This window comes from Diorhabda sublineata, chromosome 3 (assembly GCF_026230105.1).
Source record: "Diorhabda sublineata isolate icDioSubl1.1 chromosome 3, icDioSubl1.1, whole genome shotgun sequence".
Taxonomy (NCBI): Eukaryota; Metazoa; Arthropoda; class Insecta; order Coleoptera; family Chrysomelidae; genus Diorhabda; species Diorhabda sublineata.
Window position 1 is genome coordinate 13,163,940 of NC_079476.1, and position 20,387 is coordinate 13,184,326.

At 30.1% G+C, this 20,387-nt stretch overlaps 1 protein-coding gene across 1 annotated transcript in view; it reads right to left on the bottom strand.

Annotated features, from left to right (window-relative positions):
- The window catches only part of LOC130441667 (keratin, type I cytoskeletal 9-like), a 38,253-nt gene extending 22,079 nt beyond the window's left edge, over positions 1-16,174 (bottom strand). The window contains exons 1-4 of the mRNA XM_056775448.1: positions 16,126-16,174; positions 13,924-14,761; positions 5,834-6,409; positions 1,474-1,620 (exon numbers count right to left, since the gene is read on the bottom strand). Coding sequence (XP_056631426.1) covers positions 1,474-1,620; positions 5,834-6,409; positions 13,924-14,761; positions 16,126-16,137 — 1,573 coding nt within the window. The 5' untranslated portion in view covers positions 16,138-16,174. The remainder of the gene's footprint in view (positions 1-1,473; positions 1,621-5,833; positions 6,410-13,923; positions 14,762-16,125) is intronic.
- Positions 16,175-20,387: the final 4,213 nt, after the last annotated feature.

Below are 20,387 nucleotides of genomic sequence, written 5' to 3' on the forward strand. Positions count from 1 at the left end.
TTCATGTGATAGATCGTCATTGGAATTACTACCCTACAGTTTCGAACACTGAAGAAGAGTATTTGAACTTTTGAATTTATTTCAAATTACAGACTTGTATACGAAACTTATGAAAATGTAGGAATCTGTTCCCTTCATAGCCTACCTATTTGATGAAAAAGAAAATTTGTGTTAATATTATATACTGACAAACTGAACAAATAAAGTATTTATTACAAACTTTTTCTTTAATATATTTTTAGTTGCTTTTATTTTTTTTTTTTTTTTTCGATTCAGGACATAAATAATTCATCTATAAACAGAAAACGCATGTATTAAAATTTCATTTAATACACTGGGTTTACTAAACTGTAGGCTACCAGCATTACAAAATTTGACGTCAATGTGCAGATGAACAATTGTGGAAGAGTTTTTATTTTTAATGTGTCAACCTAATGCTGGTTTTCAATAGTACAAGTATTAGGGAATAATCTAATAAACAGATTCAGTTTGCAATTTTCACTTATATACTTAATAGAGAAACTCTAATTATAAAATCTAAAATCTAAAATTATAAAATCTTTGGATTACCAATGACCTATACTACTAGCTGTAATGGATTATATTTTGGACTTATTTCTGTTTTGCCTTTCAAACTATTCTTCATTAAAAAGTATATATATATATATATATATATATATATATATATATATATATATATATATATATATATATATATATATATATATATATATCTTTATATATCTTTTAACGGTAAGGTGGGGGTCACACCCGACACACTCCCTTCCGTATTGAGTGTCTCGTCCCCCCCCCCAACTATCCGATTTATTTTCTATAGAACAATACATCAGTCGAATTACCACATTCATATTCATTTTTCACCACCAACCTGATAACTCAAAAAATCAGGAATACATTTTATAACTTTTTCCAAAACAAATATTTTATAAGGAACTTTCGTCACTTGGTAATTTGTTATAACGGTTTTTATTCTACCTATGAACAATCACATTCAGTTTCCATACCAATAAAATAATTATTTCAATTAGAAAACTACATTAAAAGTTTAACTTTACATTGAAGCAAAAATAATATCTATTTGGCAACTCTCGGTTGTCATTTGGTAACAGCAATAATAACATAAAATATATAGAAACTATCAAATGTAGACTTTATTGAGTCTTATCAAATAACAAAGTGTAGTACTTTTGAAACCACTTTTCTAACTAGTTATACGACTAGTACTTTTTCGGTTCCAAAAACATGTTTCATGTGTTACAATCAATAAAAATAAACCAATAAAAAAATTGAATCACAAGTAATAAGGTACTAATCAAAATGTTCATCATTAGTAGCACATTTGGGACATAAAATAATTGTTCACACAAACTGCTGTTGTATTTTACACAAAATTTGTTGCCCTGTTGAAGGATTACAATAACTTGTACTTTCTTTTTTTCTGCTCTATATTACTTTTTGGTGCAGTAGTTAACGATTGTGGAGGTTCTTTGCCCAAAATGGCTTCTATTGCAAATTGCAATGCTCTCAAAATGCATTGATTCTCCAGACGTTGACCCATATGTAGTTCAGCCAGTCCAGAAGTAAGGCTTTTGAGGAAGTCTGCAAGTGCGTGAATTGAGAATTCCTCACAATCTGAGCTCCATTTAAATATTTCAAATGCATTTACATCTACCATGTAGAGGATTCCAAGAATATACCTCATGGGCCATCTACTGCTCTTTCTTTTTGTTGTTTTATCGTGCCAAAGATTGTTCAAAACATCTATACCACCTTTTGTTGAGTTATAAAACTCACCGGTTTTCCTGAGTTGCCGTTCTCTTCCCCCTTTTGGTGCAAAGTTGACAGAAGTAGAGCCTTTTTTTTAGGTTTTGGTGTATGAGCAAGAATCATTTTGTTATCTTGGTACCGGTAGAACCCTGTGGAGCAGAAGACGGTATCTGTGGTTTATTTTTATGAAATGAACCAACGATTGTCAGTTTTCGTTCACAAAAGACATCTGTCAATTCAAAGGAAGTGAACCAGTTATCAATGGTTACATTCCTATTAGTTCCTTTTATTGTTGAGTTAAACTTTAGAACATATTGAGCAGGAATTGGCAAATCACCTTTCTTTTTCCTTATCTCCTTTCTAACGTACGGGATACCACTCATAAAATAGAACGACCCAGCCCCCACTGTAGGCGTGAAAACTTGCTCCAGTTAGTGAAATCTTACTTGCTAGAACAATGTATCTAGCACCGAGCGTCCCTCGAGGCCGACTGATACGGTTCCTTAGGCTCTCGTACTACAAATAGTTGGGGGGGGGGGGACGAGACACTCAATACGGAAGGGAGTGTGTCGGGTGTGACCCCCACCTTACCGTTAAAAGATATATAAAGATATATATATATATATATATATATATATATATATATATATATATATATATATATATATATATATATATATATATAACTTAACTTTTAATCTACTGGAACCGTGTTTTTAAAAACTAACTTTATTTCTAACATAAATTCTACCAACAACTTCAATTACAAGACTGATATTTTTTATTACAATCGTGAATTAAATAATCTTTTAGTAAACACAAGCTAAGCAATTCTACAATAAAATAAGTTCTTAATCAGCACAATATACTGTCCACCTAAGGGCAATGACGTAGGTGACACCTCCCCCTTTAGAAGGAAGCTTCTCCTGGAAGCTGGATCCCATCTTCTGTTGCCTGCGGGTGATTCTTACTTGTTCTTCCTGAATGTCTCCTCTTATACAAAATCCACAAGAAGGCCAATATTAATGCTATATAAAGAAGAATAGTCCAAATACTGGGAATGTGAAAATTAGTGTTATCCGTGAATATTGGCGTTACCAGTTGATTTGGAATATCCTTTAATTTTAATTTTTTTAAATCAATCCTCATTGGAGAAACGTGTAATTGATCTAATTTCAAATTTAATTCATTTACTACAAAAGGTTGTCCAAACGTTTTTTGTTGAAATATTAACTCTTGGTTCCTAAATATAATTTTACATGCTGAATTTTCTATTAAATAAATGCCTTTAAGAGTTCTCACTTCAGTTTCTTGCTTACATTTTATGATTAATTTTTCTTCTACGGGAAAAATTGCCAAAAATTGATTTATCTCCGGAATAATTTCAATGTGATTCTTAATTATTTCAATTTTTGTATATTGACAATATGTAGAATTTCCTGCTAGCAATATGTTCTCTTCGCATCCATAATTATTATTGTCTTGCAAATGGTTAGGACATTGAAATATATTGCCGCGAGTACAAATGTCATTTAGAGGTTTAATGACATTATTTGATTTAAGTAAAAATTTTGAATTAGGTATTAATGTTACGTATTCTGATTCAATTTCTGTAGGTATAGGTAACATATAAAAAAGATTAAATAAAATATCATAGTTAATGGGTATCGATAAAAAATATTGAATTTGATTATTTTCTACTTTACAAACTACGTCTATGACGGCTTCAAATTCTAAAATATTTTTATGTTTTAATTCAAAGGGTAATTCCGCTTGGTAGTAATAATGCACTTTTTGCAACTCAACAAATAAATCGTGAGATTTTATAATACTTGGATGTAATGTTCTAAGTTTACAGAAGGTCAAGGAATTTTCAACCGTTTCTAAAATGTCTTGAATTACATTGAATGTGATAAGAAGTTCGTTGAATAACTCTTTTAAATATTTAATATTTGCCGCATTTGCTTGAAAATCTAGAATATCTCTTATCTCAAATATTTTCGTTTTTAATAATTTTTCATTATACTGAATGTCCTGAATTGTCTTATTAAAATTATCAGTTATTTGGCGACTAACAGAATATTACATTCTTATTTGATTTTGCAAGTTTTCTTGGTTTTGTTTTAAATGTTCCATAATTGAATTAATTCTTTCTCCATCTTCAGAGTCCAAGTTTCCTGTTATTGTTTTTACTATTGATCCAAGACCGTTAATTAACCCTCTCTTTGGTGTATCTAAGGTAGAATGAATATTAACGTTATCAAATTTTTCTTCTATACTATTCCTAGTGTACTCTATTATATTTACAATATTTTCTGTTTCAGAATGAAAAAATGTACTATTAGACATATTATATTTAACGTGATTATATTGTATACTTAACTTATTATATTCTACGAGTAGTGGACTTAAATTATAAAAATGAACAAAAGTATGACTGGATTTCTGCAGCTTGGCATATCCAAGATTTATGGGAAGTATGGGTAACATCTTTTATATTGACTGTTGCGTCTTCGGCGATGACGAACCTAAAATAAATTTATAAGGAGTCTTTTTAGGACGTTTTATGTTTGAAAGATGAATATTTTCTGAAGTATTTTTGTGTCTAGTAGCGATTTTAGCTGTTTTTAGTCGGTTATTTTTGCTTTTGATTTCTTCACTTTTCACATTTCACACATTTATTTTTGGTTTTACCTTGTGCCTGTTTATTACGTACATACACTTTAGTGGGTATTGTATCTGGTAATTCTTCACGGCTTTTATTTGCTTTAGAGATTACTTTTGATTTATTTTCCTGTAATTTTTTATTTAAATTCGAGTATATAATTTTCATTTTATCTTTATGATTTTGTATATAATTATTAACTACTTGTTGATCAATTTCTATATCGAAAGGTGTGTTACTGGTTATGTGTCCGGTAATTATTTCGTTTGGTTTCCATTTTGTTGCAGAATGAACGCTATTATTATAGGCTAATAATGCGTAAAGTATTTTATTTTCAATAGTCTCATTTTTAAAATCTTTTTGATTATTCAAAAGTCTGACGTGTTCAATAATCGTAGAGTGGAATTTTTCAGCAATTCCATTCGATTCTGGATGTTGAGAGCTTATGAAATGAATTTTAATTTTATGCGTTTCTAATAGTTCTTTTACAACAGAATTTTTTAACTCAGTTCCATTGTCCGAAATTATTTGTTCTGGTATACAGTGGCGTGTAAAATATTTAATTAGACTATGAGCTACCTCTATTCCTTGTCTAGATTTTAATTCATACATTTGACCATATTTGGAAAATGAATCTATTATCGTAAGAAATTTACTATTTTCTAAGGTTATCGTGTCTAAATGCAAAATTTGAAAAGGTTTAGTAGCTGTGGGGGTAACATTTAAAAATGGTTTTATTGGTTTTCTATCATATTTCCTTAACTGGCAAACTTCACATTTGTTTATATAAGTTTGTATAGATGCTCTTTGATTTGGCCAGTAATACAAAGTTTTTAATTGATTTTCAGTTTCATCTAGTCCTCTATGATTAGTCTTACCTTCGTGGTAATTTTGAATCACTTCTTTAATTTCATTTAAGGGAACATCTATTAATTTTTTATTACATTTAACAAAGTCAATTTGAGAATCTTGAAAGTGATTTTGTAGAACGACACTGAATTTTTCATAAATTGGGTCTTCGAAATAAATAAAATATTTAGTTTTTGGTACTATGTATTCTTTTACGAAATTAATGACATCTTGCTCAAAATTGTTTTTAGATAATTGCACAACAATTCTTTGTTTATTTTCATATAGTTTCATAATAGTAGGTACGGCTGGTTCGAAATTTACTTCCGAAAATATTAATTGATTTTTACCAACATTTATCGCTGAATCTGAAATTGGTATACCAATTGCAGGATTTTCCTCATTTGTATGAACAGTTATATCTTCGTCGTCATTCTCATTATTATTACTTTCGTTATCTGTTTCAACTATTAGCGATACATTATCGTCGGGAGTTGATGAGAGTTTTTTATTAAATTTCTCCATATAAACATTGAGGTTCTTGTAATTCAGTTTCATTGATATTTATTTGAATTCGGGATAAACAATCGCTATTGGTATTTAAAGCACCCTTTTTGTATACAATATCATAATCATATTCCTCAAGTTTCAAGCGCCATCTAACAAGTTTTGAACTTGGATCTTTAAGTGAGAATAACCACTGGAGTGGTTTATGATCGGTAACTATTGTAAATTTTCTGCCAAAAAGATAGGGGCGGAAGTATTTGGTTGCCCAAACTATGGCAAGAAGTTCTTTCTCGATTACAGAATAGTTGCATTCTGAATCATTTAGGGTTCTGCTGGCGTAAGCCACAGGTAAATCAGAGCCTATTTTGCCTTGACTTAAAACAGCACCTAAAGCATAATTGCTGGCATCTGTGGTAAGGTTAAAGGGTTTTGTAAAATCTGGATATTGAAGTATTGGTTCATTCATCAACAGATTTTTACACATTTCAAAGCATTCGACGTAATCTGAATCGTTTACATTAATAATTGCATCTTTTTTCAGTCTAATAGTTAATGGTTTAGTTAATTTTGAAAAATCTTTTATAAATTTTCGGTAATATCCTAGGAGTCCAAGGAAACCTTTTAATTGTTTTGAAATTTTTGGTATTGGAAATTTTTGAATTGCTAAAATTTTATCTGGGTTCGGTTTTACACCTTCTGGCGTGACAATATGTCCCAGATATGCTACTTCTTTTCGCAAGAATTCGCATTTATCAATTTGTAATTTAAAATTAGATTCTCTTAATCTATTGAATACTTCTTTTAAATTTGTGATGTGTTCTTGTAAACTGGTACTGAACACAATTATATCATCAAGGTACACCAAACATTTTTCGTTCTGTATACCCATTAGGATATTGTCCATGACCCTTTGAAAGGTTGCAGGAGCTCCTTTCAGACCCATAGGCATGCGCACATATTCATAGTGCCCGTTTTCTACATTAAAGGCTGTTTTCGGAATATCCTCCTCAGCCATTTCGATCTGATGGAAACCAGAAGCGAGATCTAATGTTGTAAAATATTGACAACGTCCAAGCTTATCTAGTAACGTTGTAATATCTGGCAATGGATATCGATCTCCAATTGTGATCTCATTCAGTTTTCGATAGTCAACAACGAGTCGAAACTTCGGCTTTTGAGAAGCATCTAGCTTCTTTGGGACTATCCAAATGTTGCTAGACCATGGAGAATTGGATGGTCTAATAATATTATTACTTAACATTTTTCGTATTTGATTTTGAATTTCCGTTCGGTGAATCTCAGGATACCTGTATGATTTTGAATAAATAGGTATTTCATTAGAAGTTTTAATGTGATGTTTTATTTTACTTGTGAAGGTGAGCTGATTTCCTTCAACATGAAAAATATCACTATACTCTTGAATTAATTTTAATAGATTGTTTCTCTTCGGAATTCATGTGTTCAGTTCTAACTTTCGAAACATCAAATTTAACATTTTCACAATAAATTTCATTAAAATTTGGGTTGAGGGTTTGTTCGTATTCATCGAATGTCTCAACACTAATAGAAGGGCTTAAATCTACTCGAAAGTTGGATTCTGAAGGATTTAAAATTGTACATAAAGCTATATTATTTTCAACTTTTGTTAAACATTCAGGGATTTCTAATTTCCCAATTCGTGTATATGGTATAATTACATTACCATTTTTTACATTTTCAATATTTAATTTAATTACTTGTTCACAACGTGGAGGCACTACTATACAATTTGTGGATCCAGTTTTAATGTCAAAGTAATTCAATTTAATTTGACTATAAGGAGTCATAAGCAAATTATTATTTAAATCGATAATTGCATTAAGTATTTTTAAATTATCCAATCCTAACAAACAATCAAAATGATCGTGAAATTTGAAAACGCAATATTCTAAATTGAGCGGTTTCCTATAATTAAACATTTTAGGGATTGGAATGAGTGTGCAGAAATTTTGTTGACTGCTACCAAAGGCAGATTTTACATGGAAGGGTTTTTTGACATAAGATTTTTTGAAATATTTCTCAGCAACTGCTGGTGTCACAAAGGATCTTGTGCTACCAGTATCAATTAAAACCTTAAGATTTTGTTCTGGAAAAATTATATAGGGTAACACGCTTTCTGAATTATTTAAGTTTAACAATTCGATAATGTTGGTTTGGTTCCGAGGCTGGTGTCTCTAAAAAATTATCGGATTCATCATTAGTGCAATCAGAATCGTCTATATTATGGAGTTCTTCCGAGATAAAATTTCTAGGTTGATTCGGATTGTGTTGGAACCTATTTTGATAATTTTGAGGGGGTCTAGATGTATTTCTTGTAGACATACTCATTGGAGTTGGATTTGGAAATTTTTGGTTCTGATTGGGTTTAAAGACGTTTTGACCATTATTAGAAAAGTTTGAATTATTCCTATTAGAAGGAGTGTAAGAAGTTGAAGGACGATTTTGCGGGTTTGATGCGGAATTTCGATTAGTATATTGATAATTCGGAATAGAATTTTGCCTAGGAGGTGGCTGCCTATATGCCACATTATTTTGGAAATTGGTTTTATTTTTATGTGAATTATTTTGCGTATTCAAGGGTGAAAAAATATTTTTCGGATGATTATTCTGGGTCATATAAACTTGAAAATCATTTTTAAGAACATTTAAAGCAATATTCAAATTTTCTGGATTTTTCGTACGCATTAATCTGCCTAAAGGTTCTGTTAAACCGCGTAGCAATACTCTGAGAGCCAAATTTTTATAGTAATTACCCAAAATTAAATGTTCACTAACATTAGAATGTGTCGTGAGATAAGAAATTTGAAGATTTAATAAATGTTGAATTCTATTATAAAATTCGAAAGGCGTTTCATTACCTTGTTTCATTTCTGAAAGTTCTATACTTAAAGTGTAAATATCTCTTTTGTCAGCATAAGTATTAAGAAGTGCATCTTTTAGATTTTCCCAAGTTCTTATCGTACAAGAAGAAATGTTTATGGCTGCTTCACCTTTTATTTTTGCTAAAATGCTGGACATCAAATATTCATTTTGAAAATCCCCTACATCCACAGTATTATAAAACTTACTTACTAATTTCTCTGAAATTTCTATAAACCTAGGAAGTAATGCATTGTTTCCATCAAATTCGGGTATCATATCAAGATACTCCTTTTTTAAAATAGGTAATTGTGGAGTAGCCATTTTATTAAAATTGTTCGTAGAAAAAAGTTTTGGTGATGCTAAGTTAAATTTTATTTTAGTATTAACAGAGTTTGAGCCTGAATTTGAGTTATTTGAATCAGAATTTGAGTCAGAATCGTCAGATGTGTCAAGTAAATAATTAATATTTCCTCTATATGACATTAAAACACTTACAGCAATAGAATGAAGATCCTTTCCATTGGCTCGGACTGCACAGGAACAACCAATATCCTCTTGATTCTTCCGGTTTCTAGCACAACACAGATCTTCTAGTTGAGTTACTCAGTTCACCCAACTAAGAGTTCCAATAATTTAACTTTACTTGTTCGAATAGTCAACAAATCGTAGAAACGAACCGAACTTTATATGCTTTAACTTCCGATTGACTATCCTACTGACTGCGCCACTTAACTTTTAATTTACTGGAACCGTGTTTTCAAAAACTAACTTTATTTCTAACATAAATTCTACCAACAACTTCAATTACAAGACTGATATTTTTTATTACAATCGTGAATTAAATAATCTTTTAGTAAACACAAGCTAAGCAATTCTACAATAGAATAAGTTCTTAATCAGCACAATATACTGTCCACCTAAGGGCAATGGCGTAGGTGACATATATATATATATATATATATATATATATATATATATATATATATATATATATATATATATATATATATATATATATTGTTATGGTATTAATAGTGTGATGATGTTTATTTTTATAAATTTTATTTTAAATAAAATCAGATTTTAATTTGGGCGCCATTAATAATTATTTGAATTTCTTTATTTTATTATGTTATTATTATTTTTTTTTATTCTCAGGGTATTATATTGTGAGGTCAAATTAAAAAATTTTATTGCGATAAATTGTTATGGTTATAAGGTCAGATTATAATAGTTTTAAGACCGGGTCTGTTCTTTATAATGAATAAAATATTCAAAATATACAATTTCTTAACTAGCTATTACAATTATTTTATTTTACAAACATTCATTCATTCATTCATACTCATAATTACATTCATAAAACTAAATTATATGGAAATGTGAACTCAAATATTATATACTAAAAGAAATACTTAAACTTAATAGAACAGTACCTTAAGTGTTTGTTTTTTTTTTTTAATTGGAAATTGTTACGGCCTTGCAGAATAAACAGATACTCCGCTGTAGTTCCACTCCTGTTCTTTTCCTTTTCACAACTTCTTTATCTTGGAAATTGTCCCTTTGTGAGTATTCTCACTTATTTCACTTTATTTAATTGTTTTCACTAATTTCTTATTACTACACTTATACAATTATTAATTATCAATCCTTTGAATATTTTATGCCTTTTTTATCAAGATTTTAATTTTTTTAAATTCCAATAAAAATTATTTTACTCTTTTTTCTCTTGCCAAAAAAAATTTTTTTTTTCGTTGTTGATTTTTTTCTTCATTCCTTTTTTTTAAACAAACTTTTTTTTTTCTTTTAACCAATGATATTTATTTTAAAAGTTAGTTACTAAATTGTCATTTCTAAATTTTTAAATTATTGTGACTTTATTCAAATAATATTATTCTATAATTTCTTTGTTGTATTTATTTCATTCCTATGCTATTAATTTTATCATTGCAGTTGTCAAAATTTTTATATTTTATCATTTATAACCTTAATATTTATGTTGGTATGTCACACAAATTTTTGAAGTTGGTGCTCTTGTTTTTATCTGTCAATTTATGGATTAAATTCTTTGATTATACAGGATTTGTCAAAATTAAATAATAATTTAGAATATAGTGTTGGCCAAAACTTAATATAAAGAATGTTATTTATTTTATTGTGATAAACTGCTCTAAGTAACCGAATAACAGAACTGAGCTTATTGCTTTATTCATATCTTATTATTATTTAATAATTTATTTTGAATATATTCATACCATAACAATATATATATATATATATATATATATATATATATATATATATATATATATATATATATATATATATATATATATATATATATATATATATATATGTTCAATCCACTAATGAAATAAAGAAAAAAAAATTAATCTGACCGGTATACGGAACCTATAATAGTCGGGAGCTGGCTATATAAACAGCATCGATAAGGTACACGACATTTTAGCTTGGAAATGGGGGGCCCGTAATTAGTACATCACCAACCGGCATTTCTGGCACTCTGTACAGGTCAAATATGAAAATCCCAGTCGGTTTTCCCCGGCGAACAAATGGGCTGGAAAACCTCATATGGTACACGTGTGAAAACTCTTGGATCGTGGAGTCCGAACCTCAAATAAGAACGCTGTAATAACGCTAGAAGTTTTACAGGTCGGAAAACCTCCGAAAAATCGACGTACGTGTGATCTGTTTGCGCTACCCAAGATAAAAAAAAGCATTAAGAAACAATGATAACTCTATTAATTTAGTAGTGGTCCATCTTTGCTCTTCAGAAAATAAGATGCTGCCTGGTTTTGGCCTTCACCTCTTTATTTCTTGATAAAAATTTCTCACCTCTCTATTTCTATAAGCTTCTTTGATTTTCTGTAGTATTAAGTTAATAGGATCTATAGTTTGACGGATGCACCGGATACAATTTCCATTTACATATGTTTATGACAGCAATTTCTTTATACTGCTTTTATAATCTGTTTACAGTATAATGTGCCTATTTTTATAGATTGAATTTCTAGAAAGACCTTTTCATTTGTTAACGGCAAATTAGAGATTTCTAACATTGTGCTTATGATTATAGTGTATAAAAACGAGTCTTTATTTACCACAATAGTCACTAAATAATTAGATACCATAGTGAACACGTCGGAATAGTAAGGAGTAATCAGTGAATTCAAATAAATTAGCACTTTAACAATTGGTGATTAGTAATGAATGTGAGTACATAGTGAATATTTTAGTGTATTTATTGCAAGTGTAAAAATGAATTAAGTAATTTAGATACACCGTGTGCATAAAATCACCACCCCGTTGAAAAACTGTTTGAATAAATAAGGATAACATAAATGTCAGAAGTGGGATACTTTAAATAACTAATGTTATAAACATGGCTAAGACATTAAGTGACCTGAAAGAAACGGAGAAACACAAATCCAATTGAAAATTGATGCAGAAAAGTTCACGCAAAGGAAATTGCTACTGATATGGAAAAAGACGTGATTCTGGAAATAGTGGTAATGAATCTATATAGTTTCCAATCGATTTTTAGAAACAGAGCCATTAAAGTGGTATGAAGAGGTATTAACTTGGTGATTTTTATACTGAACACACTAATGTTTACACTACCACTTCACCAATACTGACAACTACACTGTCTTTCGCGTTTCGATAACCAAGTTTTCGTCTTCAAAGACTGATGGTAAACTAAAACCTAATAACTTGACTAACCTGTTTAATAATACTGAATTTTCCCACCAATAAACCTTCTCCTGCGAAAATTAATTCATTTAGGACTAAATGTGAAGATTCCCTCCTAACGATACAGGTAAGCCAAATTATTAGATTTTAGTTTACTTTCAGTCCCCGAGGACGATAACTTAGATATAGAAATGCGCGTCAGACAGAATAAGTGCTAGTGTAGTGGTACTATAAACAGTATGTTCAGTCTGAAGAGGTAATCCTTCATTCATATGAGAACAGCACGCTGATGGCAACGGTTCAGGAAGATGCTGTACGAAGCGAAACCATGATTGTAGTGCGTCTAGGGATTATGGAAGGTGTTACACTTGTTATTAATGAACTACAATGGAGAAGTTGCGCCGTCAATATTTTTTACACAATTTAAGAAAATAAATATGTACAAATGTACAAGTTTTGAAGTGACAATTCATATTCCTTATTTATTGTTAACGTCTTCAGTTAAAATCTTCTCGAAACAATTATACGTATTCCGTCTTTTTATTTGAAGAAGCAATAATCGACTCAGACACGAATTAGTGATATGCCCACGGTATTGACCTAGCCTTCTTTGATTTCCTTCAGTCTCTTTTTAATACCCTAAAAATCGATAAATGTACTGCATCTTCGAATTACTTGTACTAGTGAGAAGCCATCTGCAGTACACCTTTTGGGGGCAAGACTATGATTCTTTAGGACAGAGCTACAGAGCTACAGAGCTAGATTGTTAGCAAATTACATGTTCTGCAAACATTCATAACTTTTCATCTTATGAATCAATATATCATACAGAAATCTTGGATGACAATGAAATAGACCCATATTAAAGGTTTTCCATCCAAAGTTCCAAATAACAAATTATGCCTTAATATTGTTGGGAATGATTATCTAATTTTTCAAATTATTGTGAATGGAAGTTTATTCACAAAACCGAGAAAAAGAAAGTACCATCTAACACTACACGAGACACAAGGCTTTCAAAAGAGGTTAAGATGTGCTAGTTTTGTCTCTATTTGGTTTCTCAACAACGTAATCTAGTTGATTACGTTGAATTGATTAAAATAAGTACTAATAATCTGCTAAATATATGTGTTCGCCCATTTTACTCAATTACTGGCACAACTATAACCTATTATCTCACAAAAGTATCATTATGGGCACAAAGTTCATGGAATCTTATCAATAATGAAGGTTACCCCATAATATTATTTTATGATGAGTTGAGAGCAATTAAAAATTTATTTATAAAAAAAATAAATCATTTATTCACTGTTTTAACAAATACGTAGAAATTTTACATGTTTTATTTTTTTCGAGAAAGAAAGACTTATCACATGAGAAAACATGAAGAATCTGTTCTCAGCAATTTAGAAAAAATCTTCACCTTCTCAACGGTGAAGCTATTTCTAATTTGCATACAAAAAAATGATTTTCACAATTGTTTTAATGATGTCCATAACCGCTTCCATAAGAAGAAGAAGAATATCCACCGAAGCTACCAGAGCTGATTCCTCCATGGCTACCTAAGTCTAGAGAGCTGAATCCTCCATGGCCGCCAAGACTTCCATAACTGGATCCTCCATATCCGCTTGATCCTCCAGAGCTAAATCCTCCGTGTCCACTAAATCCTCCAGAACTGAGTCCCCCATATCCTCCATCACTACCACCAAAGTCTCCACTACCATGACCAGCATTAATAATAACTGGAACGGGTTTTTTCACTATCTGAACATCTGGTACGTGAACTGGTACTGGTTTATGAACTGGTACTGGGTAAGGTTTTGGAATGTGTACAGGGTATTTCACTGGAACTGGTACTTTATAGGGTACTTTGACGGGTACAGGTACATTCTTAACAACCTTGACGGGGTATGGTTTATCGATATGAACTGGGTATGGCTTAGGTACATGAACTGTGTAAGGTTTATCTACTTTAACAGCTACTGGTACATTAACAGGGTAAGGTACTTTTCTCTCAACTGGAACAGGGTAGGGCTGGGGTACTGGTACAGGTATAGTTTTGTGTAAAGTTATGTGACTTATGTGACCTTCATCACCTCCTCCGATTCCTCCTCCAATACCACCTCCAATTCCACCGCCAAAACCACCTTGTCCTCCAAAATCGCCTCCACTACTTCCAAGGTCGCTTAATCCACCATGACCTCCTCCTAGACTGATACCTCCATATCCGCCACTTCCACCACCATGACCAAAGCTGTCACCACCTCCAAGAAGAAGTCCTCGCTTTTTCTTTGGTGCTTCTTCAGCTAGCACAGAAGCTATAAGAATAGCGCAAATCTGAAAAAAGGAAATATAGGGTATTAATAAAAATAAGTATTCATTATGCAACTTAAAAATTGCTCTACGAATAATTAGATAATATGAATTTTGATAGAAATACTGTTATAGATAATATATCAGATATTAATAAGAAACATGAAACCTGACTATTTGATTCTGCCAGTTGTATCGGTGTTAGAGCAGTAAGTTATGTCATTAAGATAAAATTATATAATTCATCTAATTTTATTGCAATAAATTCGCTTATATAGTTCCTACCGAAATATCGACTGGAAAGTGAGATATAGAAGAAAAGTATCAAAAGAATAGCTGTTCGATGAAAAAAGTTATTATCAAAACATTATTACCAAAATTTCAAGAGATTCGTAATATTTGAGTAATATCCGACGAGAATTTGTTTTTATATTTACAATTTACAATACAGCTATGAGATAATTATTTATTCTCAGAAGACTAAATGGCTGATTTATTTTTAATTGATCAGATACTGTTGTATTGAGAAGAAAAATATAAAATCTATGGAATATATCAATGTAATGTATAATATATTGTAGAATTTGGTCTTATTAAATGTAAGTGGTATTATGGAATAAAATGAATGATGAAGTCTACTATTTTTAATTGTATTTCAAAACCAATACCATATATGTAAGAATTTCCTCATATGATATTCCGAAATAAAAAATAGAGGATGTACTTTCGTTCACGATTACGAATAGGCAGTTTATTACGTATTAATGAAATAATTTTTCGAATATAGTTGACTCCAATTAATGAAACTAGCACGTTATTAACAAATTTACAATAAAATCAATCATAAATTTTTATAGTATAACTTTATCATATATTATGAAAAATTAAATCATACCTCAATACAAAATTAATAAAGTAACTAGTTAATTTATTTGATTCAAATTAATTGTAAAAATACATTGAAATTATTGTCAAACTGACTGAAATATAATGTTTACAAATTAGGTTGAAGTTAATGACTAAGAATAAAAATCTATATTTCGAATTCTGATTAAATAAATAGGAATCAATCGTTTCTGTCAAATATAGAAGGGAAATATCATATTTCATTGAAGATTGATTGAAAATGATTGAAATTTGAAAGAAAAGCTACAAATTAGTATTCAAAAAAACTAAAGGACATTTTTTTCAAAGATTATTTTTCTACACGGTCGATTTATTCTAAAATGTATTCATTAATACAAATAATAAAACCATTGTTGGCATAACGTAAAATGCAAATAATTTCTAAGTTTGAAGCCTGAACATCTGTGTAGCACTTGCTTATTAAATTATATTCGATTAACATTCTAATACCGCCTTTTTAATAATCTAGTTGGCGAACTCACCAGAATCTTCATGTTCACTAATAAAAACAAGTAGAGAGGAACTGATGCAGTTGAGACGGGCGCGGTTGTATTTATACTAGCCACCAAATACCATCCTCCCTGTGGTGATAGTGTTTACCGGTAAATACTTTCCCTCTTCCCCCGCGATCTAGGTTAATAAAAAATTTGGAACCTTGTGAAACACCGTCTTCAATCTATTTTTAAAATCGCTTCCTTCGTACTAATAACGATCATTTTAATTTTTATAATATATCTAGATCAATGACTTATTAAAAATTATTATTCTCATTGATCGCAAAAAATTAAGAATTTATAGTATAGTATTTAGATATGTGAAATATGATATATAAAAATTGACCTTTCGATATTATATTAATCAACATATAACATGAATATCCAAATAAAAATCACATAAAATATTTTTTCGTTAATTGTTACATTTCAAAAATATACAGCAGCCTCAATTGAATTATTTGCAGTTTCATAAAATAGAACCATACATTTTAGATGTTAGTTTAGTGAAGTAAATAAAGATAAAGATAAATTTAGACCCTTTTCTATATATTTGTTACTACTTCCTCTCTTATTTCTTAGCTGGATTTTAGGTCTATTCTGTTTCAAAATTGGTTTTGATGATTGATTAAGTACTGCTACATATTTGAGATGTAAGGACTGAGGAAAAAATTAATTTTTCTAATTAAAACAAATTTCTATTTTGATTTCATTCTTATTTTGATGTTCATGATTTAAGCGATCTATTGATTAATATAAATACGCAAATTGTCAGTGTCAATATCTTATTTTGATAAAGACTTAAAATTAGACGAAACGCCATATCTTTTATTTCTTAGACCTTTTGATATGTTTGTTTCTAAATGTTCTTGACTTTAGGTCTCTTTTGTTTCAAAATTAGTTTTTTAATAATTTTTAAAAGATAGATAAATATTGAAGCTTCGACATTTCCTAAGTTAATATTTTGATAAATACTTACAAAAAAGTTTCGGCTTCCGCTTTAAAGCCATTATCAAGAGAAGGTGATTATTCATTAATTGTTATGAAGCGATCCGATTCCGTGGTCCGTATGTAACGAATCACCTCTTTTCTTAGTTGCTCCGGGACGGCAGGGACGATAGCCAGATATTATCGTCAACTTGGAAGCACATTCTTCATCTACTTCGCTCCTACAGCACTCCGGCCAACAATAACATTTCCTTTAAAACCTCCAGAGAAACCGATCTCCACCCCTCTCGCCAATAATATATTTCTCACACGCGCCAAAAACCAATAAATTGCAAATAGGTCCCCTATAATTAGGCATCTAGCTAACCAGTTAACTGAAGACCAGCAGTGATTGTGTTAGTGTCAAAAGTGTTCTCGATGGTAAGCATACTATTTTTATTTTCTATTTTAATCATTTTATATTTTTTGTTATAGCTTTTCATTACCACGGAGAAACTCCAAGAAGTAGGCAGATTGAAGCCTTGGAATCAACCAAGAAAGCATTACTGAATCTAAAGTGTTATTAAAATCTCGTTAACTTTCTCGTCGTATAAGGGAGTGTAATTATCAAAAGTAATTTGAGCATATGGAATATGAGAAAAAAATCTATAATTTCTATATTGTTTTTCGGAATTATTATGAATGTACATCTCAACCAATCTCAACCAATGGAATAGTTTAACTATCACGTTGCTTTAATTGATTCACAAGTGTATGTACCTCTACTGGTATTCGATTTTATTTTCTGTTTTTCTTCATTCTCAAAAGCATGGATCACTTCGTACTAAATACACTGTTTAGTCTGCGTTTCGATGGTCAAGTAATCGTTTACAGAGACTGAAGCTTCAAACTTTTCTATCAATTATTCAGTTTCTCCTCATTTAGAATATTGACTATTGAATAATTTTCCTTCGTCATTTTTTTGTACTAAACTGATATGCTGAATTTATGCGTTAATAACAGTTTCTTTTTTCTTCACCTCGCCCCTCAAATGATGAAAGAATTAAAGTCCACGTATTAAGCTCACCTCTATTCAGCTATAAATCACTATTAGACAGCACATACTCGGTTTTATTATTTGTTATGTTATTATGGAAAATCTATCTTCAGCCCCAAGGTTCACAATTTTACGGAAATATGCCTAACCTAACCTAACCTAACCAAAATAATTGTGTAATTAAACAAGAAATCAGTACTCTTCACATATTTTTTTTATTGTGAGTTGGTATACCAATATTTCAAAGTATACATGAATTCAGTTTCTCTCAAACTTGTTAGGTGTAACTCGTGTAGAGAATAGTGTATGTTTATTAGAGTGTCTCTATATGGCCTTTATCATTGAACTAACTAAACCTTCTCTTTGTGATTATTTTTGACATATATGTGGTTCTTGTGTGGCTCAACATAGAATCTTCCTTTATCCACCAGTCAATAATCATTTTAACATCTTAGTGATATCAATAAAAATATCGTGCAACCTAAATTTGCGAGGTGTAATTTAAACCTGCATAACCGTAATTATATTAGTTGAAATTAAAATAAAATGTCAGAAGTTGGGTTGAAATTCCTGAAACTATTGTGTAATTCACTGACCCTCTTACCTTCGACCTCTCAAGACGATAATTTTTTCAATAGAAACATGCATTGTATTTGTGTATAGTAAAAATGATAGTAAACTCACGTAGAAAACATCTATAATTGATATTATAAAACAGTGAAAAAATACGAAGCAAGGTGGAAAAGATATTTAATAGATCATATTATTGATAACTGAATCCTATCAGATGTGGTAAAATTTTATATTTATATTGAAATAAATTTGTTCTCATATTTATAGTTATTAATCGATTTTATTAACCATGTTAATTTTGCTCTGATCATTGCAAATGTAAAATTATTCCAAGAGAATACAATTATTTGGTATGGTGTCAATGATAACAGGTATAAGTAGAGCGAACTGAAATTTTACAAACCAGCAACCATAATAATGTAATAAATTTAACGTCTATATCTAACATTAAACAAATTGCATTAATGCAATAACTAATTTCAGTCAATGAATTTGTATATTATTGCCTATCATAACAAATTTTCTCATAATATCATTCATTACTCTAATGGAAATCATTATGAACCTTAATTGAAAAAAGTATGTCATTTTTAAATAAGAAATGAATGTCTTAAGTGTTTTATTATAATACATTGAAATACAATGAATATTATTATTCTCTTAACATCAAAAAAGATTTTCTATTAATATATGATTTTACTATATGCAACCAAACGTACAGACACTACTATCCCTATTCTACTAAACTGGAATATGTAATTTATTCCAGAACCTATGTTTTAATACTTAATTAATTGTAATGCTTTGAAGTATATTTTTTTTCGATTTCTATGTATATCTATTGGCAAAAGTGTTGGGGAAAAAGGTCCACATTAAGAAGATTTTTATTGTTACAATTTTACTATATGCAACCAAATATTCATAAACTACCATACTCCTAAACAAGACCAGTTAATATTTCCAAACTAAAATTCCAATAATTTCTTGATTGTGAGCAGGCTTCGTGCGAATACTTTTTTTAATTAAAAAATAAAAATTCGCAACTTGCAAAATGTCTTATTGCCCCTCATTAATGGTGAATAATAAAACTAACTATGATCCACAGTGAAATATCAAGTCATATCTCTGAATTTTCAAAATTTTCTTGACAAATCACAATCTTTCTGTAAAGTTATACGCTGATGAAAAAGATGAAATTAGATGCTTTGCAACAATATCGCGATATGAAACTGCAGCTTTCTGATATTGAGGATCTAAGACGGAAACCTGTGAAATAAGCTGGAAACCTTTGATATAATTTTGTGATTGAAATCAATTTTAACAATTATATGTTCCTAAGTTAAATTGTGTGTTCTTTCCGAGTATATAAATAAATTGCTGTTTTGTGAAAAACAGTCACAGAAACCTATAATTGATGAAAATTCACTACCCAAGAACATAACACGTTTAACCGTTTGGTTTATCTGAAGGCACCTTAATACCTGTTGATAGGCCTTCCATGAAAGCTTGGCGAGCACTGGTTATATTTTTGTCTTGTCGCATTTTTGGTACTGTATACCATTAATCCACGTATCATAAAGATAAAAGATTTTCATCTGCTCTGTTCTGTACTTCTGTATACTTCTTAAGTATTTTCGTCGCCAGCAAACAATTTCATCGCTTTCAAGTCAAATGCAAAATCCATATTTATCAA